Here is a 27,659-nt window from a genome sequence, read left to right on the forward strand (position 1 = left end):
GAGGGGTTAGGGTTGGTAAGTATTTGGGTTTGATGGCCAGTGTTGATGCCAGACGTCAGGATAAGAATCAAAGGAAATTCTCAGGGGAGAGGCTCAGATTGGCTGGTTGGATCTGAACCAACCCTCAGGTCTGGAAAGAAAGCAAAAGCCTTTACCACATGGTAGAAAATAGATGGCAAATTAGCAGCACTATCTCATTGTAGCCTCTTCTGGAATTTTTTAAAAAGTGATTGAAACATATAATATTTGGGTTACTTGCTTTGGTTGGTGATTTGATGGATGTGTTATTTTCAGACTCCTGTAAGCAGGATAAAATTAACAAGTGACACCATGTACAGCCAGTGTTTTGGTAGCCCTCTCATAAACTGCTTTGAGGATTAAGCAGAAAATGTTTTGCTACAGTGACTTATTACTTTAAGCAGACGTGTTATGTGAGGTAACTAAAGGTTATGGTGGGATTGGAGCCTGTTTGATTGTGTGAGCTGGTCATGATACACTGGAGCTCCTGCAGAACGGTCTAAATAAAGCTACTGTATAGCTATGAGGCATAATATGAGAGGATATTATGTTACAAGCTATAATTCAGCTTGATGAAACTGTTCATCTCAAAATAAGGTCACTGCCATGTTGGACAGAATTATGGTCTCTCCTGATTCAACAACACAACTCCTCTCTCTTCAGGGATCTCCAGGGTTTAACTGTGCACACGTAACCCATCTGTAAAGTCACATCATAATAGACTGATAACACCTGGAGCTTGTAAATCTGTGTGTGTGTGTGTGTTTGTGTGTGTGCACAGTCACGCACATGTATGCACATGTTTGTGAGTGGGTGTTGATGGATGACATGTCCAGGCTGCTGGTGTACATTGTCAGCTTTCTTATATTAATAAAGGTTCATGCTTGCCTAGTGTGACATTTCACAAGAACGTTTTGGCATTATGACACACCCCTACTAGTACTGGAGGAGAAACATGTGCAAGTTGTCTCGTGTTTTCACATTTTTGATGTCCGGATTTCTGTATGGTAGCAGTTAAATAATGTCTTGTTGACTTCCTTATGTTGTTAAGACATCTTTATACCTACAGATTGTAGGTTGAGTCTACATAGAATGCAGTAAAACATTAAGACATAACGAGAGAAACCACATCAAGATTACAAGACAAAGGACGAGACAGTCAAAAGCAACGAGCCAGAGCAACACGTTAAGGTGTGACCACCACGATATCGACGGTGATAATAGGGGTAAAACATTATATTATAGGTTGGGATAATGTCTGGGTGGGCGTCACACACCAAGCACAAGTAGCAGAGGCAACAATTATCCTCGAATCATTCCCCAGTTTAATCTCTCTTTCATAAGACCAGGAATCAACTTTGACAGTTGTAATTGTTCTCTTGCACGGATTTCATTCCACAAAGTGCTTTTTATACACGAGCTGCTTTTTTTCTATGTTCATTTCCACACAGTATGCTAAGATGACTGATGATGAAAAACAGGCACACGTCAGCATTTAACAGAGCCTCAACTTTTCTCACTACGATGTTTTTGCAAAGGGCCTAATAACGACCATGACTGACTGACTTGTAAATGCAGGTGGGAAGCAGAGAGTGAAAAAAGAAAGAGAAATTATGTTTGTGAATTTAAGCAGACTAAGGACTGACTGGAATACAGCGAGCAGTTCCTGTGCTTGATTATAAGGAGTTTTGAATTGATATTTGAAGTGCAGCTGAAACAGAAGTAGCTCTGTAAGGAAAGCAGAGGTCGAGCTATGTCTGCTTGTGTGAAGGGAGGAGGAGGAAAGATTTGGTCAATGAGGGAATCACACTGCTGACAGTTAGATAACTGCCATATCTAGAAGCATTGTCAGAAAACAACATGATCCAACGTGCAGTAACAAACACACACACTAGGGCTGGGAATTATTGCTGAAATCAATATTATAATATTAATAAAAATATGTTTCTGATGTTGATATGTATCACAATATGGCAAATAGCACTACAACTAACAATTATTCTCATCATCAATTAATCCATCAATTATTTTCTTGACTAATTGTTTTGTCTATAACATGTCAGAAAATAGTGAAAATATCTGTTTTTGCTTTAAAAATTACTAAAATAATCAACTAATCCTTGCAGCTCTAATAGCAAATGTAAAATCACATAAAATAATCAAATTGATGTTCAGTGCAATTAACTGTGTTCTACTGTTATGTATTACATCAGACGAACATCATCTCACACATTTGTGAGTACAACTTGCTTGAAATTTGGTCGACAGCATTTCTTAAACGATAACATGATATGATCAAATCATCATGATATACACTCATATTGAATCACCCAAATGTTACACACACAAACACGGCATGTGCGATCTCAAGCACGCAGGAGCTTAGAGCGACAGGCTGTCAGCGTGTAAGTGACACCAACAGACTTTAATGTTTCCAGGCTCTGCATACTTCCACACTGCAGCGATAAAGAGGAGGAATGGCCTAATCCACTTTAATGTGGCCTGTATTGCATGCAGCTTGACTTTATACTTCTCAATCCCTGTTTGCTGACATAATTGCCATACCACTGAGATTAAATGATTTCTGCAGTAGCTCCAAACCTCTTTAACCCCAATGAGGTTGTTGTCAGGGGAACAGCATACAAACTAAAGGCAACAAACTGCTCATTGCCAACAGTCCTCATCAGTCTCCCACTGTCACACACACATACACAACTTCTACTTGCAGGAGTGTTTACAGAAGAAGCAGCAGCAGGTGATTGGATGCTGCTGTATGTCCCTTAGCCTTTTTAAAATTCAGACTATCTGTATGATTTTCCTTTAAAGCAGGATCTATGTATATTCTTTCTGTGTTGTACTGCTGAGCAAGGAGCTCTGGCTGCCAGGATTTGTCGCATATCTGCGCCGTGACTCAGAGCTTCCTCTCAGCAGTGTGTTTGTGTTTACGAGGTGCAAGTCATGAACTCTCTAATGAAGTATTAACAATCACTTTCTTGTCGAGGTGTTGCTTGTGGTTTTATGGAAAGCAGGAAACATGCATGTTTAAGCACCACATATGGCACTGGCTACACACTGAGAACTTTAGTTGCGGTTCTCCATCATCAAATATCTAATAAAAAATGGAAGTGAGACTCTGACTGTGGATCAGTTCCCTAATGGATACCTTTGTTTCAGTGAAGGCAAGCCAAAGAGGTTTTTGATTAGCAGTCGATGGAAAAAGACAGAGAGAAAGTTTGTTGTTGTCAGGGAGAGAAAGAGAATAAAAAGCTAAATGAAGTCACCGGAGACACAAGAGAGCAGGAAAGCAGATAATTTCACATCAACCTCCAGAGAGTCAGAGATGGGCAGTCCTTAAAAGGAAATGGGAGACACAGGATTGGCTGAGACAACAGACCAAATAACCACCGGATTGGTCGGTCGAGCTAGAATGACCTGCATGGAATGGAGAAACTTTCCAAATAAGGAAGAGAGTTGTCGGGGCTGACCTTCATAACACGAAGCGGGGGCTGGAGGAAAGAGGGGTGAGCAGAGGGAAAGGGAGCGATGTAAAAGGGGAGCGAGAGACCAGGCAGGGTGTATGTTTGGAAGTTGACAGCATGGAAACTAACAGGCCTCAGTGATCCCCTCACAGAAAGCAGACTGTGTTTCCCAGGAAAGAACACCTCGGTATGTTAAACACTGAGAAACACACAGATAAATACACATTGCCATAAACACACACACTCAGAGAATCACATTGTTTCCGGATGAGGTCAATCAACCTCTGATTAGATCCTAACCCCCTGCTGGTGGTGCGAGTGGTGTGTGTTTGTGTGGCTGCGTGTGTGGTATAGACAGTATCCTCCTTTAGACACACTCCCACAACTTCCACTTGTGTTTGCTAATTACAGGGTGTGTGTGACATAACAGCATAATGTATACACACACTAGTTTCATGACAGCGTAGTCACTCATGTTGCTAAAAGCTGACTTTGAGCACGGAGGAGATTCACTCTGACTCGCCTGTAACTGTCAGTGAGTCAACACATGGGGAATGACTAGCACCTTTAGAGACAGGACCCTCTCCTAATGACTCTTTGACCTTTCCACAAAATACACACACAATTATACACACACTTTATACGCACACTTACAAATGCATACAAGAGCCCACTGGACCACAACCCCGGGCTCCCACCTTCCTTCAACACGCTGTGACTCATCAGCCGCTTGGAAAACGCACACCGCCTCTAAAAATAGAGGCATTACACACAAAAATAGAAATGATAAATTACCCAAAAAGGTTTTGTTTCATCCCACAAAAATGAGGGAGAAAAATTCTTTTATTGAGAAACCGAATAGTCGTTTAGATGTTTCAGTGAATGAAACCATATCTGTGCGGTTGTGATGGGAATGTTTGCAAACACAGTGGCACAGGAACTTCGTGTCCAATACTCAAATTGTTCCAAAGGTCCTCGTCTTACATAAAACTATTATCCTCTGTGTTCTATATGCTTGGCATGTAGATAATAGTTACTGAGCTCTGTCAATGTGTGAAGGGAAGATAATGTTTCTGTTTGGCCATAAAGAGTACGCAGAATGTGGATTTTATTTCCAGACAGGACGTCTTTTCAAATGTTGCCTTACAATGGACAAATCTCATTTGTGTTACTTGAAACTTAGAGAATTGTTCAGATGATAAATGTCTGAAAAATCTGAAAATTGATTCTTTCTCCTCAATCATCCTGCCTCTCTAGTCTCAAGCCAGTCAGGAAACAATATCAATTTTAGCACAATAGTAGGACTTTTTCAGTCCTGATACTGATACTGATACCTGGGCTTTAATTATCGGCCAATACTGAGTACTGATCCAATACCAGTGTTTAATTAATAAGCTGTATGCCTCACTGTGTGGAAGAGACTGGGATCATTCTTTTATGTGTAAGGCAACATCAGACTTGACTTAAACGTTGCTTTCCTAACTTTGTAAAACAAAATGTAACAAATAAATACATTGATATAAATTTACTGAATTGTTATTTATTAAAATAATGGTATCCAATACCAGATCAGCCCATTGTCACCATATTTGATCCAGCTGTTTGAGTCAGTATTGGACCAATATCTGATATCAGTATCAGTATCGGTGAATCTCTACACAAAAGGAGTAAAGGAAAAAGCAGTTGGATGTGGGTGTTTCTCATTCTTAAAGAGCTTTTCTTTTTCTGCGAAAGCTGTTTTGTTATTTTTGGTTACAGTACATGGCTGAGCTTTTATTCTGAAAGGGCTTGGTCTTGGGCAGACTAGGAGCTTTTATTGTGAAGAGGAGGAGCTCACAGACTGACTCATGCAGAGGGAGAGAGAAAGAGAGAGAGAGAGAGAGGGAGAGAGGGAGCGACTGTGTCTGTCACTGTCTGGCCGCTCAGCGCTCTATATATGCTCCTCACACCTGGCAGGGCAGCACTGCAACGTAGTTCACTCTCCTGCAGGGAAATATCAGAGCTGCCACACACCAACACCACAACACTGAAGGTAAAACTCTTCCTGGTTGTTTCGTGTAAACTGACAACTCATTCAAATTAAGCAAACTTTAGCAGGACTGAGAGAACAGTGGGGAAATTGATAAAAGATGAACTGAATGATGCTTTTCTTTGACTTTTAGTGTTCGAGCTCTCAGAGAGAAAACTTTTTGTGGGTTTTTATTATTATTATTTAATTTTTTTAAAAAGCACCAAGACTAAAAATGAATCACTTTGCCATTAACTTTAATTGTGCTGATTTTGAATAAGGGCGAGAGAGAACAAATGATTGAGGTAATGATTCTTCTTTTCCACATTTGAATGGTTTACCAGCTCTGCATGTTAATGTTTAAATCATATGTTCTTAGAATTGGTGTGTGGTTTTTCTGGGAGAACCCAGAGACTGAGTGAGATACCCATTCATTTGCCGGAGGCTCTAGAACGGTAGCGAGTTCATAAAAAGAGAAGATTAAGAGAAAAGAAAAGTGACTTTAACAAAGATAAGTCTGTAGTTTTTCTTTTTAGTGTTGTGTCTGTGATACAGCCCGACTTATGTTTATGTGGCGAGGTTCATTTGTTTGCAGAGCTCCTCGCTGGAGTCAGATGGATTAGTTAACACAATAGAGTCTGTTAGGTGAGAAAGCTTGTGTCTTGCTCGCCTGTAACTCTTCACTGACTGATTTCTTCTGAGCCACTTTGTGCCCCTCTTTCTCTCTCTCTCTGGCTCTTCCTTTCCCCTTCCTCCTCCTCCTCCTCCTCCTCCTTCTCTCCCTCCACTCCTGCTGCTAATCCCATTTGATGGCGATGTCTTTCCCACTCCAATCCAGAGAAGAATGTCTTCAGCATTCCTGCTATAGAGAAAGAAAGAAAAAAAAAAAAAGCACTGCCTGTCTCACTGGACAGAAAGAGCGAAAGGCGCAGGAGAGGGGAGATGAGGGATGGAGGTATATAGAGAAAAGCAGGGCTCACTGATTGTGGAGGAGAGCCCTCTTCACCTACACTTGGATATGAAATACGAGCTCAAATAGAGAGCGAAGCGGAAAATAATAGTAGAAGAGGAAAGACGGAAAGAAAGAAAGAAAAGTGGGGCAGGGAGAAAGTGGGTGATCGGAGCAGCCGTGAACTGTTGGCGTGGCTGGAATAAGAAAAACGCTCTGTGCTACGTTTTAAAGAGAGGGGGGAAAGGAAAACAGTCTGGTTCTGTTTTATGTGGTGTGTGTGCAATTAGAGCCAAAGAGAACGAGGAGGTGGGGGGGTGGGGGGGGGGGTACCCAGGGAGGATAGGGGTTGAAAATACGTTAAGGATACTGGAGGAACAAAGGCTGAGAGAGAACATGTCAGCTGACAGGGAGGAAGTCAATGAATGGAAGCTGGAGACAAGGAATAAAACACTTTTTAGTATGTGTGACATATTGAATTCCCTGCAGCAGCAGTTTGGTTTTTAGGGGTCAGACAGCCTGTGAGATTATATTGAAATGTTCTTGGAAACTTGGAGTGGCTCCTTTGCTGGTTTGCTTTCTCTGGTGAAAGTAGAAGTAGAGGCAGACACGGAGAGGTGGAGGGAGTCAGGAGAGTGATGTGTGCCAGAGACAGAGAAAGAGATGAAGAGACATGAGGATTTTACATTTAAACATTATTATGCTTAAACTGCCTGATTTGTGTGTTTGTGTATGTGCAATGACTCAGTTTCTCTGTATTATGAGGCTTCTTCTTAATTCCCACATGTACATTCTGAATTATTTTATATGACGTTTGCATGTAACCTTATACTGTAGTTGAAAAGTAGCTTGTTTTGTCTGATTAACAGTCCAAAAACTGTTGATCAGACAAAAAATTCAATGACATAAAACAGAGAAAAACAGATAATATCTGGCAAGTTTTGCTTGAAAAATCACATAGACTATTAATCGATTTTTTTAAAAATAGTATAGCCAATTAATTTTCTGTTTATTGACTAATCCTTGTGAAACTTTTTATCCAGAAAACTATATTTACACAACACTATAGTCACACATTTTCCTGTTAGATGTGTAAGTGTGAGGTGACTTTCTCAATAAGTGTTTAGAAAGCCACATTTCCAGTCAGAGATGATTACTTCTATTCAATTAAGCCGTGCCTACTGAAAGCCAGAAACAATTTATCCAGTAGTTCAAACAGACAGCTTCTTGTCTTACTCACAGTCTGTCCGTCTGACAGTGATTCAGACATCAGCTCAGTCGCTTTGTCAGACTGATGCTCTGTTCTTGCTCGGGGGCATCAGACAAGTTGAGGTTGACGCACTGTGGCAGTGATGCAATGCTCACTGGTGAACACAACTGAGGGAACCGTGAACCAGGTGTGTGCGTGTGTAGGCGCAGAAAAACATGCAGGTCAATTTTTGTGTGACTAGATAGGTGTGTACGTCTTAGAGGGGTAAACAAGTGAAAATCATGTTTTCCCACAGAACTGTGGTGATTTAATCTTGAATTTCAACTGTCATGAAGTCACGATTGAGATCAACCACTGTGTGTGTGCAATGATCTCAGGCTTGGTTTCCAGGCTGTGTTTGTGTTGTAGGTGTGATACTAGAGCTCAATTTGACTATTTGGATATAAATCATTTACAAATGGCAAGGTCATTCTGTTAATAAGCCACAGCTGTTTGCAGAAACAAATACAAAGAGGTTTAATGCAAACACACAATGAGCCTATAGCCTGAAAGTAGCCAGAACACTAAAGCCTTCCCTCGTTCCACTTGCTGCTGAAATATGCTTTTTAACCTTATTTTTTTGTTTCTAAACACCTTTTTAAAGAGAACAGACATGGCCTCAGTTTCCCTCATGTTGTTGTTTACAGTAGGAAACCCCTGATTACTGGCCATGTACACTCAACAACTTCCTGTTCTCCCTTGCACGCTTCCTGTCATCAGCTGGCCAAGTCATACTAAAGCGGCTCCGTCTTTTCAGCCAACTTCAGAGCTAACGAGATGGGCGGTATATAAACCCACTGACGGCTCCCAGCTTGCTCAGATATGCGGCGGAGCCGTGGATATGTTTCTCACGCACTCCGGGTCGTTATTGCTCAGGAAGCACAAACAAGCAACACTGCCATTTAAGACGTTGAGCTCTTCATTTATTAAAACAAGATGCTGCTGGTAAAGACCTGCTGTGTCTGGCACGTCGCAGTGTTCAGCTGGGTCCCACTGATACATCACAGGGTTGTAAAACACACTTTCTTAAGGTACTGTCAAGCTGTTCTGGGTTCTCTTTATTGAGCTTTTCCATGCAGGAACTGGAGAGACAAAGTTACTTCAGACCAGATTCCTCTTTGCCTTTTCTGCCCTTATTTCTCCCGCCTCCCCCCCCCTCAACTAAAGAATTTACAGACAGGATCCAGCCCAAGCTAAAGTCTTTTTCAGGATGAAAATGGGAAGACATAACACTTAACTGCTTTGCCTATTTATACCACGAAAAGTTGGGGCAGAAAAGAGAGGCAATGAAAGGGAGAGACTTAAGAGTAATGCAGTGTTACAGCTGGAATGACAGACAGAGGAGCTGGAGCATTTTCTCTCACCAAAGCACAGCGCTCTGTGGGCCAGTTGGCTCAGACCAGAACAGCAAAACACTGGGCTGTTGGCATGGCGACAGAGGAACACTTCCCTCCTAATTCAACCCTGCTCCGCCACAGCAGAGACAAAGAAAGAGGGAGTGATGGAGGCCTGCTCTGCTTCTCAAGATACCTTTTCTAATCATTTACACAAGGTCTGGTTTTAGCAGGGCTTGTACTGTTTTAGAGTGCAGATGCAGATGGAGGCAGCTGGGATGAACAGGCGGGACATAGTGTGCATACAACGGCCTTGACGTGCACTTTGTGGTCGGAGTGGTCTGAGCGATCAGAGCCGGAGGCTGCACTGCTGCAGGGTCACAGAGTCTGGATAATCCTTTGTCCTTTGCTTGATGTAAATCCTCAAGTGGGCTGCAAAACTACTCATGCAGCTGCAAATAACACCAGCTGACCTTTTCATGCAATGTCAAAATATGATACGTGCCAAATGTCAGATCTTAACTGGCAAAATTAGAAATCTATTATGTTGAATGATAAGATGGAAGTCAAATGTCATGTCAGTGCATCTTAATGTGGATGGATGACTTAATTGTGTAACTGAGGATTTTCTTGACCATACTAAAAGAAAGGAAGTACGTTATGAGGCGCCTGCACAGCAGTTTGGCTTTGTAATCAATGAAGGTGCTTGTTTAACAGTAGTTGCTTTATATAGAAAGTAAAGAGCACCTTTTAAGGCAAAGGGATGATGTCAGTTACAGCTGGACAACATCCACTCTGCCTTCTGCTCATACATACTCAGAGAAACAAGAGAGAAGAGGGGGGAAAAAAAACTCACTTCTACAATTAACTTCTAAAATACAACACTCTACATGCAGTAGGAGGGTGTCAAAAAGGTAATCTTTTGTAAAGGTCTTTGAGGTCTTTCATGCTGAGGCAGTAAAGCGGTGTGCCGGGGAGAGAGAGGGATGAGGCGGTGAGGAAATGAAGTGTGTTTCCTCTCTGCTGGAGCCGACGGGCAGGGTGCTTCTGCCTGACGCTCTGCGAACACAGCCAAAAAAGGAATCAAACCGCTGCGGAGCGCTGCAAGCCTCAGGAGCTGCCAAACTATTCCTGTAAAAGCACTCTTTTGGTCGAGGCCTGAAGAGGAGACCTTTGGGGAATGTAAAGGAAAACGTATACAGAGAATAGATCGTAGCTCATGTGGCTCTCTTGCGGTCAGTGAATCCTGTAAGGAGAGCACCAGGTTGTGACGAGCTGGAATGATCGCAATGGACGCAATTTTGAATTAATGACTATTTATTTGGGCATGTGAAGTCTCCTCTGGAGGGGAGCATATGACCAAAATAACTGGCTAGGACAGACTAATCAGTCATGTTGCTGTTGGCGTGAGCGGAGGATTTGTTTCAATATGCTACAACTGTCAGTTTAGTCGAATATTCACTTGTGTTGTTTGAGTTTGCAAATGTATACGGGGGGGGGAGGGTGAAGGGAGTTCTTTCCTGCATTCTCACAGATGAAAAATAGTCGAAAGACTCTGCTGATTATTCAACATCTGGAAAAGATTTGGGCACGTGAACTCAGTCCTGGTGGACTCCTGACAACATGCACCACTGGGATGTACAGTATATTCTGAACAGGCTGCCTATGAAGAACTCATCAGTCTCAGATACACATACGTAGCTTTATACTCTGAAGGTTTATAACTTCAGCCTTTCCCAACGACCCACATCCCCCTGATCCGTGAGAGATTCTATGAGTTCACTTCTTTCTTGTGGTTTTCAAAGTTAGTCTTCTTTTAAAACCTTCCTGATGCTTATAAAGTTTGTTTCAGAAAAGAGAAATGTTAGATTTGGGTCAGATGACACTACAAAATTTCTAAATTCTCTCCCACCCACGTTGGCGTGACAATGCTCTGAATCAACCACACTGGGGGAGAGACTGGACAACCACACCTCTGTGAAAAAACACAATACTTCATCATCATCATGACCCATCCCTGGCAAAATGACACGGCAACATTACATTTCTGTTTTTCTTTCATCACGATGCCATTCAAACAACAGAAGCCACACCTTAACTGCGTACTTTTCCCATTTCACAGATAGAAAAACATATCTGGGCTCTGTCTCTTCACCAGTTCACAGTCCATCAGGGTGAATGACTGCACAGTTAAACAACAGGAACAGAGCAGTTTTCTTCAGTATTACACTTTATCTCCTGATTCCTTTACCATACTTGATGTATTGTCAACAGGCTGGCTTTTTAACAAGTCTTTGTTAAAGGCTAGGGGCTGATAACCTATCAGGCCGTGCTGCTGGTGCAGTGGTTTCCTTCCCAGAACACACACATACACGCACGCACACACACACACACACATGTTGTGCACATACCACTACTTTGCCTGAGCCTCAGGCCTGACAAGCTATCACCTTCAGACCAGAGGAAAAACAGTTCACTTCAACTGCTCAAAACCCTCAGACTGACGGCTGCGTGTTGATGTCATCCTCAAACCTCTTCATATCTTTAATAATTAACATCTTCACAACTTGCTGTCTTTCTTCCTGACTGGGTTGTCCCCCCAACAGTCTGATTGGCATTTTAACACACACATTGATTATTCTCACATCTGGCATCCAACATTTCTGCCAGTTGTGTTCTGACTACAGTTGGATAGAGACCAGGCTATGGTGTCATGCACAAATTGAAAACAGCCGTATTCTTTTGTAACATTTTTACAAGTCTGTTACTTTATTACAGAGCCCTCCCCTTCCCCCATAAAGAATGAAAGTGCTTCAAGAAAACATAAGATGACTTTAGCTTGTGATTGTGTCACTGATGAGCATGTTTCTTCTTCGCAGGAACGCCACTCAGCTGAAGCAGCTGCAGGACCAGATTCTTTTGGAGCAGCAGGAAGCAGCCAACTGGCAGCAGCAGCAGCAGCAGCAGCAGGAGCAGCAAGGCCAGGAAGTCCCGCCTCCAGCCGAGCAACCACCTCAGGAAGTGCCTCCACCTGCTCCATCAACTCCACCTCTCCCCCCTCCTCCCTCCTTCCAGGAGTTGGAGAACAACGCAGCCATGCAGGCCAGCACCTTCAACTACGCCCGGCCCAAGCAGTTCATCGCTGCTCAGAGCCCCGGGGGGACTAGCTACGTCACCCAGTCCTCAGGCTCCTCAGGGTCCAGCCTGTCCTCCCCCCTGTCTCCTCCCACCCCACACAAGCCCTTCAACAGGGTCACCATGCCCCCCTTCACCAAGGCCGGCAGCCTGGAGTCCCCGAGTTCTCCTTCCTTCCCGCCTCCACCGCCACCCTTCTTCAGCTCCAGTAACCTGTCCTCTCCATCAGGCCCCGCCCAAGACTTCCCTCCTCCCCCACCTCCTCCACCTCCACCCATGCCCATGTCTCCAGCCCACTCAGATTTGTCCTCGCCTTTCTCCTCCGTCCCTCCGTCTCCAGCCTCCAGCTTCCTGTCCTCAGTGTTGCCCGCCACACCTTCCTCACCTGGCAGTCCTACAGTTAATGCCCTGGGCCTTCCTAAAGGCAACGGGACTGTGTGAGTCACCCTTACACACACATTTACAGATAGAGCTTTCTTTACGGTGTCTGTCAAGTTACATAAAGTTCTGTAAGTTCTTTATACACAGCATCAAACTTGGGACAGTGTGTCTCAGGCGATAGACCTGCTGGCAGTTGGAGGCGGGATGTCTGACCCTAGATGGAAGATGACATGTTTACATTTTTATTCAGCATGTTTACAGGAAAACTCTAACTAAAGAGCCCTTTTTAAACACGAACAAACCCACACACATAGAGACAAAAGTGAGCTCAAGGTACAAGAGCTTTAGACGCCATATGATAAGAAAATATACACAAGGGCCTCAGAGTGAAAGGTGTGTCAAAATCAAATAAACACTCAGATTTCTGTATCGTAGTTTGCGTATACGTTCGGCCAAGGTGCAGGGTATCTCTCTGTCAAGATATATCACGTCACAGAGTCTAGCTGATATGTTGTTGGGCTCTCTAATATTGAGCTCTTGTTGTGTAGAAAATCATCTTGTGATGGCTTATCTGTAAGGAGAAATTTGCTTTTTTTTCCCGCATCAAGGACATTCCACCTTCAGCTCTTTGCCAGTAATTTTTCATCAGCCCCTCACTCACTGCTGCACTCCCCCTCTCACCCTGGCATTCCTGCTAGAGTTGTGAGAGATAAGAAGACACATTGTGGAATGCCATAGCTGGACAAGTCCAGATAAGGGTGGATGTGAGAGAGCCGGAGAGGGAGCAAAGGAACTAGAGAGGGAAGAAGAGCTGCAACATGTTGAGATAATGTGTGTGTGTGTGTGTGTGTGTGTGTGTCACGGAGCGGCGAGCCACCACTCTGATGTTGACAAATGTTTCTGTTTTGTCCCTCTACAGCAAAGCGTTTCCTAGAAAGTCCTCGGGCAGTAGGACACCTCGCATCGCCTCTGACTCGGACATCCAGGGGTCCAAGGACGCCGTCATCCAGGACTTGGAGAGAAAACTGCGCTTTAAAGAGGAGCGCATAAGCAATGGTCAACAGGTGTGTGTGTGTGTGTTTGTGTGTATGCGTGTGCGTGTGTGTTTTCAAGCCTTATTCAATTACTGAAACATCTGTGTGTTTGCAGGCAATTAGAGAATGAGAGCGTCATTAACACAGATTAACAAGCGTCCCAACAAGTCATACAACTGTTCATGAAAGAAAAACGCTCCCCATAAAAGTGTACTTAAAACAAGCTTCTGTTTCATGCTCCCTCAAAATAAATCCATAATGTTTTCTCCATCCCTGATTAACACAAGATACAGTAGCTAGCTGACTGTGTGTATTAAGTGTGTGTTGTGCAACTCACACACTAACCTGCGCTGACCCCATTAATCCCTGCTTCCAGAGGTTAACCTATGAGGAGAAGATGGCTCGCAGACTGCTGGGTGCTGACAACGCTGCCACAGTCTTAAACACACAGGACTCAGAGGAGGAGCCACAGGTCACACAGGTATGGTGGCTCTTTTTTTTAGGATCCACACATCTGGAGGGGAAAATCACACAGATATGCACTCTCACTTGAAATCATGCAGGCATGGAAACGTTTGACCAACATGTCTACACTAGTAGCATTGACTTTTTTACACGAGCAAATCCCACTGTTGCATGTGTACGGCAGAAGCACCTCTCTGTTTTGTCCACCGATACTCCCCTGGTGTCACGTCTGTCTTATGACCACAGGCTTTCCTTTACACACTGTTGAATCAGAGTAAACACTCTGTAAACACCTTTAAACACTGCTGAACAGCGAGTTATGAAAGCAGAGTATAAACATTGTCCAAGTCCTCCAGAGCCCTCCATAAAAAGCTCTGTTTATGCAAACTCATTAGAAGCCAGCGTTGCTGCAAACATGCAGTGACACTGTCGAAGGCTCATGTAGCTATTTGTCTGATAGCAAGCCACCAAAATGTTCTGTGGAAATGCAAAAATAGCAATTCCACACATTGTTGGTTATTTAATTATAGATGCACTACCATGTAAAGGAAAATACAGTTTTATGTGTACCAAAGGTTTATATTAATCCTATAGAAGGAAGTATTTGTTGGCATTATATATATAAGTACATTTTTTATAGTCCATCACAGTAGTAAAGATTGAGGCCTGTCAGTTTTGGTTTTTGAAGTTGACCCTTTATCTGCTTACCATCAGTCACTCGAAGGATTAAATGGACAAAATGGAAGGCTCACAGATGCTAAATTGGCTCTGAATTACGTTGTATCCTCCTTTATCAGGAAGCACACTCTGATTGGTTCGGTGATGTCACGGTGCAGATATAATGAACTTCACTAGAGCACAAAGTTTTGTCCACACTGACAGATAAATTCAAGTTAACACCATGCTGTCCCAGAGTGATGCTGCCTGTTGGCATGAGGAGGATTGGTTGGGGCACTGCAGCACTGCATGGCTCTGGAAATGTTTCTGGAAATGCATCAGTGCCAATGTATCATGAGTCATATGTGCAGGATGTCTTTTGTTGTTTTGATACTGTGTCTTTCCTTTTTGGGAGCAGGTAAGATTATACACACTGCAACACACTCAGGACACACACATAAAACCTCTTATTTTCTCTCAACAGGCAGGCAAGTCATCAGATAGAGAATCTTTCCCCCAAAAGGTTAATGAAACTGTTGTTTCTCTCCACTCTGTCACTCTCTGGTTTTTCATTCACTCTGTGTGACACTCCCTATGCGTTACTGTGCACACAAAGTCACGCTAAAAGCTTTGGATGTGTTCACTTTGAACAGAACAGGATCGGGTGTGGAAAATTAGCTGATAACAGAAAAAGTGGCAAACAAAAGGCAGCAATACAGAATTAGCTTTTTAGTCACTGTGGTTCCATATTCACAATTTAGTCCATTCAAAGGCAGGTGTGTCTGGTAAACACAACAGATGATGACAGAGATTGAGCATGTATGAAACATGGCCTCTGTTGCTTTTACTGTATGTTGTTGTTCAGTATGTGTCGTATGAATTGATTCAGATACTGAAGCATGTTCAGGCTTGATTGCAACACAAGCACGTTTGGTTTTACTCCGATTGTACTTAATCTGCCACCATCACGCAATGCATGCTACAATGTTACTGCTCCAATGCATTTGATATTAAAGTACTATGTAAAACGAACACAATATTCCTTTTTAACATTTTGTGCTGCAGTAGCTGCCTCTCTTCTATCATAGGATGCCTCACTAGAGCAGGACAGGCCACTTCTGCAATTGCTGTCCTTATAAGCGGCAGAGTGAGTTTAGGAGGATAAATGCTGGCTATGCAGCTGTGCCTGAGGCCTGTCATTATGTTTGTGATGTGTCATCAGACCATGCCACTCTGCAGATGTTCCCTCTGCCTCAGCAGAGATCCAGTGATGACAGATTGATGGAGATGGCGGGTAGGAGGAGTGGCTCATCAGGGTAGAGAGAGAATTAGGAAACTGGGAGAAAGTCGGTAGTTTGGTTGACAATGAAAACAGGTTAATAAGTGTGTAGCTTTCTTGAGACATTGCACGCTTTTAAATGTGCTTGCCTTTGCCACGTGATCACAAAAACCACTCTCACTACTGACAAGCTTAGTTTTTCTGTCTTTCTAAATCTTTCTCTTTTTCTGTCTCTTCCATTTAGGAATACAAGGTGTCTAGCTTTGAGCAGCGCCTGATCAGCGAGATTGAGTTCCGTCTGGAGCGTTCTCCGGTGGAGGAGTCAGACGACGACGTGCAGCACGACGAAGACTCTGCTGGCCATGGGGTGGCACCATCCTTCAACCAGAAACTCAAACACTTCAAAGTCTTTGAGGGCATGCCTGTCACCTTCTCCTGCAAGGTTAATGGAGACCCAAAACCAAAGGTGGGTGTTTCGACATGTCACTGAAAGAATTTCATCACCCTGAATGATTAAACATACTTGGTGAAGGTGCTGTGCTGATTATTAGTAGCAGATAAATATTCAGTCATTTTGAGGCATTTATGATGGCTTGGCTTCCTTGCTCGGGAGTTGCTGATGTGTGATGTTGATGATGGAGGGTGTAGATATTGCACATATGCTCTGTGTTGTGATAAGAACTCACACTGGCCTGGGCTGGCTGCCTGGCTCTGTCCGCATTAATGAAATGGTGATGACAGGCCTCACGGTGAAGTGATGACAAAAAGCAAAAAGATAGAGGCAAAAAAGGGTTAGAGCATCGGATTAAGACATTTTAAAGATGACATTTCATTTTTGTCTGTTCTCTCTTATCTTGTGTCACAGGTCTACTGGTTTAAAGATGGCAAGCAGATCTCCAAGAGGAGCGAGCACTACAGGATCAGCCGTGACGCTGATGGAACCTGCTCTCTGCACACAGCTGCAGCCTCGCTGGATGATGACGGCAACTACACCATTATGGCAGGCAACCCCGAGGTGAACAGACGGATGCCGTTCTCTGGAAAAAAAAACACAACATGGGATATTAATGAAGATTCTTTGCACCTTTTCATGAAATAACAATGCATATACACGCCTGTTTGGCTGCCCATAGCAGACATTAGCCCTCATTAGCAAGAGAATAATGAGTATCCAGATAATGGTCTCCGGCCTGAAGAGGAAGAGGGCGTTGAATGAGACAGGAAATCACTAAAGCCCCCGTGAGGGGTCAAAAGTTCATGTGCTACAGGCTTTCTAACAGCCTCTCCAGCTCTAACACTCACATTTTATTTCCTCCTCACAGTCTGACTACTACTTGTGGCGCGGTGGAGTGTCAACACCTCATAAGCTCCCTCTTTCTCTGTGTCTCTCTTCCCCCCTCACAGGGTAGGGTGAGCTGCACTGGCAGGATGATGGTCCAGGCGGTGAACCAGCGAGGCCGTAGCCAGCGTTCCACACCTGGACACATGCGCAGGTAAGGCTTCACTGACTGGCAGGAGAAGGAGAGAAGAAAAGACAGATGAAATCTCTTTCTTGGTATTTTATTCACAAGCTCGAGCTGCTGGCTGGCACATGTGCTGCAGGCTGTTCGCCATCTGCGCGACTCCTGTGCTCGCTCGCACTTCTGCGCAGTTTTACAAGTGTGTTGTTCTGACGTAAAATGTTCCAAGAAGCTGCTATTTACACAAATGTTTGTTGTGAGCTGAATCATAGTTTTTTCCCTTTGTTGAACTGTCCTTTCGGGAAAGAAAAGCTCAGTGTTAATGAGAGGGAACACCTGTTGGTTCTGTTCTGTTTTTCATTGCTCTAATGACTTTGTATATACAGTATGCATTCATCCGAGTCCAGATATTGAAAAATGCATAGAAGATCACAGACACTCAGATGGCAGACACCCTTCACAGAACATAGAAAAAAACACCTGTTATCTGTTATCTAGATGAACACTCCCTGATTAGATAAGAACTCAGAGATGTTTTGAGTGAGAAGATTGGAGTTGGAGATCACAATCACTGTCTCCCACTCTCTTTCCCTCCCTGGCTGACGTGCAGGCAGAGTGCTGATGTCATTGTTGTTATAGGGCAGAATCACAGGAACACCTTGGGGTTCTGACTTGCAATACAAGGCTGAAGGAGACTCTCATAGATCAAGAAAGAGCAAGTGGACGGAAGCCAGAGCAGGAAACAAAGACTAAAGGCCTCAGAAGTTCATATTATGTCTTTGAAAGCGGAAATATAAAAGGGAGCATGAATGTGGAGGGCAAATTGGAGAGTTTTTATATTTAAAGGAGTATTGCACGTGTTTCAGAAATGTATCAAATGAACCTGTGTGTTCTCACTGAGAAAATATGTATGATTCCCCAAAAAGCATTGGGTTTCATGCTCCAAAAGGAGTTTACATTGAACAAATTAAAACAGAATGGCTCTGTGGAAAGTAAATAATGCATGTGACACCGGTTTTATGGTAAAATTCCACTTTTTAAAAAAAAAGTTTAAAAAATGCTTCCAAAAAACCCAGATGTTGATTTTTAATGTCAAATACCGTATGTTTCCCTCCGTGTATCAGGCCCAGGTCCAGGTCTAGAGACAGCGGTGATGAGAACGATAACATCCAAGAGCGTCACTTCCGCCCTCACTTCCTGCAGGCTCCCGGCGACCTCATCGTGCAGGAAGGCCGACTGTGCCGAATGGACTGCAAGGTAGATACATGCCTCTTACTCCTGAGAGTGCAACCTAATCCATTCAAAAAACAGTTTAAGTTGACGGAGTTTGCCTGCTCACAAAAATCTATTTTATATTTATCACAATGCAGCTTCCTTTGGTAAAACAGTCACTATAAGGTGACAAGCTCTCACAATATATGAGTTGACACAGTGCTCAAACTTAAAAGCAGAAGAACAAATTATACACTGTGTTTTGGTCTAGTATGGCATGTCAAGCTATGAACTTTAATGCGAAGAAGACCTTTTTTATATGACCGCAGTTTCAAGGCCAAATTTGTGGACAGCTTATGTCAAAATCTGCCATTTTTACTTGAAGCCTTTGCCTCTTTACTTACAGCAGGTTTAGTTTTACGGGATAATTTAGCCAACAACCAAACTCCTGCTGTGATTTAACCTACTGTGCTAATATACTGTAGGTGAAGGTATCCATTCTTTGATAAAGGAAAGAAAGCAAGACGGTTTAAAATAACAGAGAAACGACTGGAGAAGAAAAATGCCCGCACCAAAGAGAATATGTTAATCACAGTAATAGAGAAACCCATTTCAGATCCGCCCTTTAATTCAATGTCTGTATTGCTTTCAGGGAGGCTCCGTGTCAGCACTGCCAAAGAAACATTTCCCATCCTGTGCATTCCAGTTTTTTTTTTTTTTTTTAGGGAATTAAAAACTAGCGGAGACGAGATGTTTCATCACTTCCTTGGGTTATGAATGGCTCGCAGCAGACAGGGAGAATACAGAGGTGTCACATTTCAGGGATTAAGTGGGATCAGGTTTTCTGCAATTATTTCCCCCCCACACACCTCTCCCGCCTCTCCTCCTCCTTCTTGTCTCTTCATCCTCTCCGTCTTCACCTCGCCTCCTTGCAGCCTTCAGCACTTAGGAACTCTTTGAAATGGTTACATATAATAAAAGAAAACAGACCCGCAATTAACTCACTATAAAAAGGCCGTCTTTTTATGCTCATTAAAAATAAACTGAGTCTCCATTCCTTCTGAGCCCTTAATGTCAAAGATATTTATAGCAAATATTTATTTCCAGATCGTTTGTAGGTTTCCAAACTTTCCACGCTAAAAATGTCCCGTCTGCAGAAAGAGTATTGGGCTGCTTCCAAAATTACTTATCAATGCTTAGTCTAGTCTCTACTCCTTTGTGATATCTGTCCATACTTGTAACACACATATACATATCCACAGTGGCCTGGTTTCCAGTGGGGCGGGGTGGAGCAGGTGTCGATTTTCTCTGAAAAGAGCAACTGGGCCTTTTGGCAGAGCAGTTTATTGCCATGACAAAGCTTGCAGGCGACCAGGCTCCTCCAGACAAACACAACACAGACAGATTAACCAAACACTGCTGTTTTCATACTCCCAATAAACACGCACTGCCCCCACAGAACACATGCAGCTAATATACTCGTTTTCTCCAACAAAAACAAGCGCTGACTGCACAAACTCCAAGCATCGCGCTCACTTTACGAACAAGCCTTCCAACATTCAGCGGATTTTAATGTTTTTTTTTATCACCTGTAGGTGAGCGGCTTGCCCACTCCTGACCTCATCTGGCAGCTGAACGGACAGACCATCCGCCCTGACTCAGCTCACAAGATGCTGGTGAGGGAAAACGGTGTGCACTCATTGGTCATCGAGCCAGTGACTAGCCGTGACGCAGGGATCTACACCTGCATTGCCAGCAACCGAGCCGGCCAGAACTCCTTTAACCTGGAACTCATTGTTGCAGGTAAACAGATACATACACAATCCCTGCATGTGGCAGCTGGCACGGGCACAGCGGAGACATATTGACATAATTTGGAGCCTTTATGTGCCTCAATAACACACTTTCTCCACAGCTAAAGAGATGCACAAGGCCCCTTCGTTCGTCGAGAAGCTGCAGAACACGAGTGTGGCGGAGGGTCATCCCGTGCGACTGGAGTGTCGTGTCACAGGGGTTCCCTACCCACAAATCTTCTGGAAAAGGGAGAACGAATCATTCACTCACAACACCGACAGAGTCAGGTGAATAAAACAAATAAAGACCAAATAGCACTTTTAATACTTTTTGATGATTGTCTCAGCCTACATTTTTACCCAAATATGTCCACAGGATATTTAGAACTTCCCCTAAATTTGTGTCAATGTTCTTTCCCAGCATGCATCAGGACAACTGTGGCTACCTGTGCATGATAATCCAGCCAGCCATGAAAGAAGATGCTGGCTGGTACACCGTGTCAGCCAAGAATGACGCCGGCATCGTATCCAGCACTGCACGCCTCGATGTCCACAGTAAGTTCAGACTCTAAAACGCACGCTGCTCATTGAATGAAGCGTTTCTTGTGTGTTTTACTTCTTTTCTATACATTCAACCCTCTCTGCTCCATCCTCAGCTCAGTGGCAGCAGCCTAACCTCCCTAAGCCCAAGAAGGTGCGCCCTTCCACCAGCCGCTACGCCGCACTGACAGAGAGAGGCCTGGACGTGAAGGCAGCCTTCTTCCCTGACTCCAGCCCACTGCCACCCGGTGGCCTGGTGGAGAGTGACGACCTGTAGAGACCACAGGGAGGCGCGAGGATGAGCACGTCACCACAAAAAAAGAAAAACCCTTAAAGCTGCCCTTACTCCCAGTACTCCTGAAACAGATACTTTATGACGGCGAGGAAGGGCAGAATATAACCTTGTCCACCTGAGGGACTCTATCATTGAACTGCAGATACAGAACTAAAGGGTCGGTGGGCAGAGAGAGAGGCGGTGTTTTCATGTTTTTATAGTATGACACAAACCATGATATTACAGAATTCATCAAGTTTGCTTCATTTTATCAACTGGACCTGGAAAGTGATTGAAGTGTTTACCACAAGAAAAGACTGCTCATAAATATGCTCTCTCACGTTTCATGAACTGTATGGTTTCCTGTTTAAGTGCCTTTTATGTATGTAAAGATAAAAACAAGTTGAAATGAAACATAGAATTACTATGCATGTTCAAGTGGTGCCATTTGCAATACACAGGCTAATACTGCATCTATAAGTAGCGCTCCACCCAACTATGTGTAGACGTGGGACATGCCGGAGAAAAGATGACTTTAAAAGACTGAATGACTCAAAGCATCATAGCTTTGATGAAGGAGAGAACCCAGAACACAAATGTTTATTATGTGGGCTTGTGTGGCACAGTGCTGATATCTACAGTATCTGATTGTAGTTAGAGTATCTTACAGTCTCAGTGTTGTCAAGTCATAGATTAGCATAGTATTACAGATATTGGACAAGGCCGGGCCTTACAAACAGTATGTTTAGTGGGGTTTTTTAGCAAAAGGGGGAAAAGGATGTTTACACATGAGTGAGATCTGTCGGTTTGTTTGTGGGTGCGGCAGAAATCTAGAATGGTTGGATTCAACAGACACAGAGCGAGACAGTGATGGAAAAAGCAGGTTTTTGTGATGGACATCAACTTTAATGTGGTAAGTGAACATTTGATGAAGGGATGTGAAGCAGTGAGTGTGGCAGTGGTGAAGACGACAGTCGTGATGGTGAAAAATGGAATATATGAAAAACTTTGGTGATGGCGGGTCATTTTGGTGATTTTTTTTTTTTCTTTCTTTGATGGTTTATTTTAGTGGTGTGAATTGAAATGTTCTCACTCAAGAGAGGGTGCTGTGAAAGGTTTCAGTGTATTTGTCACACGCATCACAGATTGTCCAGTTTATTTTTGTATGAAAAAAAAAGACTATTTACTTTCCCAACAATCTTGACATAACTTATATCAGCAACCTTTTTTTGTCAAACGTTCACCGATAAAACTATCTTTTCTGTATCATGAAGTTTTATAAATATATTTACTGCCTTAAATCACTTTTAGGCTTAACGCAAACACAATTTCTTTGCATGTTATTTTTTGGACACTTGTACAATGCCAAACAATCTTTACCAGGGTGTATAAAAACACAACTTTTTCCGGTATTCAGGGGCAGCAAACACTCTAAGCTGATGAAAAGTGAAAAGCAAGATATATTTATATCTACTATTTTTGTCACCTCTGTAATACTATACAAAGTGGACATCTTTTTCTGTGTCTGTCCAGAGCTTGCATCAGCTGACTGTTACTGTTACTGCACATTTCTATGCCAATCAATGCCTGTATATGGATTGTTCTCCTGATATTATTTTAGGTTATGAAAGTTAATAAAAATCAAACTCTTCAGAGACAGCGTGAGATGTTTTTATAGACTGGTAGGCTCCTCCTAAAACAATACCAGAATGCCAAAAAACACATTATCAGTCACAGTGGAAATATATAATCATTTGAAAAAAGTAATAATAATAATTTGTTCAGAATGCTAATCGGAGTATAATGTAATCCAATCCTTTAATCAAAAATCAAACATTTAGGATACAAGTGCACATAAAACAGTGTGTTTCAGTGAGGGGAACTTGAGGAGTAACAAGCAACGCAGCATTTCAGATCTCATCACTGAGCATGACAGCCAACCTCCAACCCCATCCATCCACACTACAGGACCAGAGCTGTAACCAGACACTCAAAACATTCCCAGAACTAAAAATATCCCTCCCCCCCACCTCCACCTCTAATTTCCTCCAGCTGCAGCCCAACATGCCTGGCCCCTCGACAGGCCCCTCCAGAGGTGGGCTCAGGGGGCCGCTGGTGGAGGGGCAACATGTGCCGGCTGTGAGGGGGTCTCCCAGGGGAGGTGGGGGAACAAAACATGAGCACTGCGATCAGTGTCGGCCGCATTACAGTCATGGAAAAAGACCAACAGCGTTAAATCTACTGATCAAATTTAGGACCTCAGGGCACGGAGGTCTGGACTCGGCCAGACACTCTGGAGTCAGCAGCGTTAGTCATGACTGTCACACACATCAGGCCACGCCTACTGTGGCTGGACAGAGTGACTCAGCAGAAAGACAGAGAGCAGCGGGACAGTGATCCTCTGCAAGATGTGTGTTTGTCTCTCTATGTCAAAAAGTAACTGTGTTTTTACAACTTGTACAAAGATTCTGATCATTCTTTAGGTAGCGCTGTTGTATTTTGCAGAAATAATTCTGACAGGAAAACAGTCGATACAGATAACAGAAACTGTATCTCACAGTTCGATGGCTCACCAGATATGACTGAATTTCATGTGTCCACAGAGCAACAATCATCTCCAGCCATGAAGCCTTGTTAAGTGCAAAGTGTTCACTTTTCCACAGTCATCAGTAACATCGAGCATCAAGAAAAGGCAGATTGAGACATTCACTCTGGCATTGTTTTCTACATGGCCAGCTGCAGCCCTCCATCCACCACCAGCACCTGTCCTGTGATGTAGGAAGACTCCAAAAGAAAGATGACAGCCTGGGCTACCTCCTCTGGCTCACCAAATCTCCCCATTGGGATGCTGCGCACCCCGTCCTCCTCCTTCAGCCCTGCAGTCATGTCAGTGCGAATGAAACCTGGAGGGGAGAGAGGGCAGGGACATGAAAAAAAAGACAAATACGATGACAGAAAAAGAGGACAGAGAAGATGCTGACAGGACAGAGAGGGAAAGGTGGAGTGGTACTGTACCTGGAGCCAGCAGGTTGACCTTGATGTTGCGTGAAGCAACTTCTTTAGCTAAGGAGCGTGTGAAGCCCTCTAGACCAGCTTTACTGGCACTGTAAACAGACTGGCCAGCATTCCCCTTCAGGCCCACAACAGAGCCTACAAACAGGAAACAGACATCCAGTAAGAACATGACAGAAACGTTTCAAAATAAACTCCTAGTAGGAAGCCACTATTTGAAGCCATTATGCTTAAAGGACCATTAGAGTGTTTCAACCCACTTAATACAAACCACTTATAATTTACATTACAGCCAAAAACACACTGATGGGTGAGGTTTTCCTACCTTCTAGTCAGCCACTGGTTTTAATTTATGTCTGTATACTAATGAAATCAATTTACAGATGATTCATTTTCTCACATTCACATTATGCAAATTAAATACTGGTTAATTAGCAGCCGTCCTGCATTCTTGAGTGTTGTAGATGTCCTCGATTTTAAGTGCATTATCATAAAGTGTTAGTGTTAACTGATGAAAAAATATCTTCAAACTTCTCATCATTCATTTAAAAATGTATTTTATGTATAAAAAGCAGATTGGCAGTAAGAGATTTGTAGTAAATGGCCTAAAACATGCAAAAATACTCATGATCCTTCAAATATGAAGCGACTCTAATGAGTAGCAGTGATACACACTGCCACCTTGTGACCAAATTGAAAACACATCACTATTCATGGCTGCTATTGAAGCAGTAAATACCAATATTAACAATGGCGGCTCCCTGGGTGTGCAGCATGCTGCGCAGTGCTGCTCTACAGGTGAGCATGGTGCCCAGCAAGTTGGTGTGAAGCAGAGCCACCATGTCCTCCGGCTTAGTCCTCAGTAACAGAGCATCCCTGAACAAACAGAGACACACAGTAATACATGTCTGCTAAAGTTTCTTCTATATAAGCATTATATCCATTTATAAATATGCCCATATGTACTTTAGCAGATACAGCAGGGCTTCAGCAGAGGAGTCCGCTCAAGTGCCTACTCACCTGTTGATGCCAGCTGCGTTCACAAGATAAGAGATGTTTCCACAGGTCTTCTGGATCGTTTCAAAGGTTTTCTGCACCTCCTGCTCTTTGGAGACATCGCAGCTGAAAGCCACATGGTCAGCTAGAGGGCAGATGCAGAGGGTCTGTGAGTAAGGTGCTGGTTACAAGACTGCTATCTGTTTGTAGCAGCTGCAGGGACTGTAGGTCTGAATTTATTTTATTGTACAGCATAAAAGCAAAAGAAATGCCACTGTGTGTTTGCACCTCTGTGTGTGGGCTGGCAGGAAACTGAGGGCAGACTGTCAGCATCAGATTTGCTTTTGCAGTATGTGAATTCAAAATTTCAACATTTATTTAATTTTGTCTGGCTTATGAAAGAAAATCTTTTGTGGTGAGATCAACTCAGCAGGGAAAACAATGTGGCATTCTTTGTAATTGCTCAAATTTCATGGAGCTTGCGTTGTGAAGAAATAAAAACATTGGCAAAACCAAAAGTGCTTGAAAAGTCCAGGACTGGAAAGTGAGAGAGAGAGACAATAGTGACTGAGGTTCAATGTATAAGGTTTACATGTTGCCTATTGAAACATACACGTAGATGTACAGAATATGTATATATCATATACACACAGTACAGTAGTGTACCTCCAGATAGAGATGACACAGTGGCTCGGGCAGCATCTTCATTCCTGGAGACAACGGCCAGCCTGCAGCCCCTCTCTGCCAGCAGGCGGGACACAGCCTTCCCAATACCCCTGGACCCCCCACACACCACCGCCAGCCTCGACATGAGCCTGCAGGAGAGACTGCACATCACAACACTGCAGCCAGAGGTGTATTATAACATTTTTCATCACACTATACAGTACAAAATGACTCCCCGATGAAATATGAAGTATGTAAATTGACAACATGTGGCTCACATAAAGAAAATACCATAACATGAAATATGTTTTATTGTATTGATTTCTATCATTATTTTAACTTATGTAAAGTGTCTTTGAGTACCCTGAAAAGCGCTCTATAAATAATAACATTTTATTATTATTATTATTATTATTATTATTATTATTATTATTATTATTATCATTATTAGATTAACTGACTACGCTTTAATAACAGTAGAGGGAGAAAAAAATGCATAAAGTCACCATGAAGTGTATATAAGCTGTCTGATAACAGCTGGGGTTGTAACGTTTGTAAAACTCCAGCGTTACTTAAAACAGACTTTAAACAACAAACTCTAGCGGAGATTAACAATAATTTTTCAATTTTGTCAAGCGAAATGGTCTCAGTCAGGTCATGACAAGCTAATACCGGCTGTTATTTTAGGGTCACATTGCTATCTGGTAATATTACCACTTTCTGAGCTACATAACTACAGTCACATGCTAAAGTTTCTACAGCTAGCTGTTACTTACCTTATTTTCGACGGTGCTTTTCCTCGTTAAGTGAGTTATTTGACTGGAAAAAGACTGAATATCAGAAGAAGGTGCTCACTGACGGCGCCATGTTTGTTCTCAGTGTTGTTGTGTTACTCAGCATTAGTCGATAGATGGCGCAGTGGACACACGGCTGGCTTACTCTTCTTCTTCGTCGTTTCTTCATCTTCTTGCTTCTTCCTCGCGTTATTGGCGGATGGCAAACTAACTTTAAAGGTGCATATCGCCACCCACTCTGTCGGAGTGTGTAGATTCATGGCATTGAATCATCTGATACTGATTGGTTTATAGAAAAACAAAACAAACAAACAAACAAAAAACAAAACAAAAAATCTCACCCTAGACTATTTCCCAATCCTGTCTGTATCATATAACCTATCAACTCCCTTCTGATTTTCCCTGAAGGTCTGTCTTGAGCTCAGTAGTGATTTTAAACTCCATCCCTGTCCTGTCTCATGTACCATATTTCTTAATATTGACTAATATTTGTAAAATGGTTTTACATGTTTTTCCATATACTATACATCCATAATCAATAGTGGATCTCATTAGTGCCTGGTATACAGTATAATTAACAGTGATAGTGTTTATCAGCCCCCAGTCATAACCACATACATTCCTCATGAGGTTTAAAGCTTTCTTACATTTTGTTTCTGGCACTCTCTCTCAAGGATGCCCGTATAGAAATAAGTCGATGTTAATCAGTCCTTTCTTTCTATTTTGTGAAAGCCTCTTGGTAGCCGAAGTACACATTAATATTTGTCTAAATGGAGTCACCATCATTATGTTTATTGTCACACCTGTGCTTTTGCTACTGTGACATGTCAAACTGTCTTCCATGAAAAAGACCTGTGGCAAAGTAAAACCTTTATACATCCTTGTATGTGTATTTTTTGCAACAGTTTGGCTGAGGAAGCAAGA

At 42.9% G+C, this 27,659-nt stretch overlaps 2 protein-coding genes across 9 annotated transcripts in view; one reads left to right on the forward strand and one right to left on the reverse strand.

The window, feature by feature from the left end:
- Positions 1-22,922, forward strand: part of palld (palladin, cytoskeletal associated protein) — a 62,863-nt gene extending 39,941 nt beyond the window's left edge. For 3 of the 6 annotated variants that reach the window (XM_044361196.1, XM_044361197.1, XM_044361198.1), the window contains 12 exons: positions 11,917-12,609; positions 13,473-13,617; positions 13,964-14,068; positions 15,194-15,232; positions 16,233-16,454; positions 16,854-17,003; positions 17,393-17,481; positions 18,573-18,705; positions 20,256-20,463; positions 20,576-20,741; positions 20,875-21,008; positions 21,110-22,922. In XM_044361196.1, coding sequence (XP_044217131.1) covers positions 11,917-12,609; positions 13,473-13,617; positions 13,964-14,068; positions 15,194-15,232; positions 16,233-16,454; positions 16,854-17,003; positions 17,393-17,481; positions 18,573-18,705; positions 20,256-20,463; positions 20,576-20,741; positions 20,875-21,008; positions 21,110-21,270 — 2,245 coding nt within the window. In that variant the 3' untranslated portion in view covers positions 21,271-22,922. The remainder of the gene's footprint in view (positions 1-11,916; positions 12,610-13,472; positions 13,618-13,963; positions 14,069-15,193; positions 15,233-16,232; positions 16,455-16,853; positions 17,004-17,392; positions 17,482-18,572; positions 18,706-20,255; positions 20,464-20,575; positions 20,742-20,874; positions 21,009-21,109) is intronic. The other 3 variants (XM_044361199.1, XM_044361200.1, XM_044361201.1) reach the window with 3 other exon arrangements.
- cbr4 (carbonyl reductase 4) lies at positions 18,745-26,877 on the reverse strand. Of its 3 annotated transcripts, XM_044361210.1 has the most exons (7): positions 26,718-26,877; positions 25,942-26,090; positions 25,300-25,420; positions 25,019-25,155; positions 24,283-24,417; positions 24,096-24,170; positions 18,745-19,614 (listed from the first exon to the last, which is right to left on the reverse strand). In XM_044361210.1, the coding sequence occupies exons 2-7, from the start codon at positions 26,084-26,086 to the stop codon at positions 19,577-19,579; spliced, it is 651 nt and encodes a 216-aa protein (XP_044217145.1). In that variant the 5' UTR covers positions 26,087-26,090; positions 26,718-26,877; the 3' UTR covers positions 18,745-19,576. The 3 variants fall into 3 exon arrangements, with proteins under 3 accessions (XP_044217145.1, XP_044217144.1, XP_044217143.1); XM_044361209.1 differs by lacking the exon at positions 18,745-19,614 and having other exon boundaries at positions 23,067-24,170; positions 25,942-26,102; XM_044361208.1 differs by lacking the exon at positions 18,745-19,614 and having other exon boundaries at positions 23,067-24,170; positions 26,718-26,876.
- Between the last annotated feature and the right edge of the window lie 782 nt (positions 26,878-27,659).

This window comes from Thunnus albacares, chromosome 9 (genome assembly GCF_914725855.1).
Source record: "Thunnus albacares chromosome 9, fThuAlb1.1, whole genome shotgun sequence".
Taxonomy (NCBI): domain Eukaryota; kingdom Metazoa; phylum Chordata; class Actinopteri; order Scombriformes; family Scombridae; genus Thunnus; species Thunnus albacares.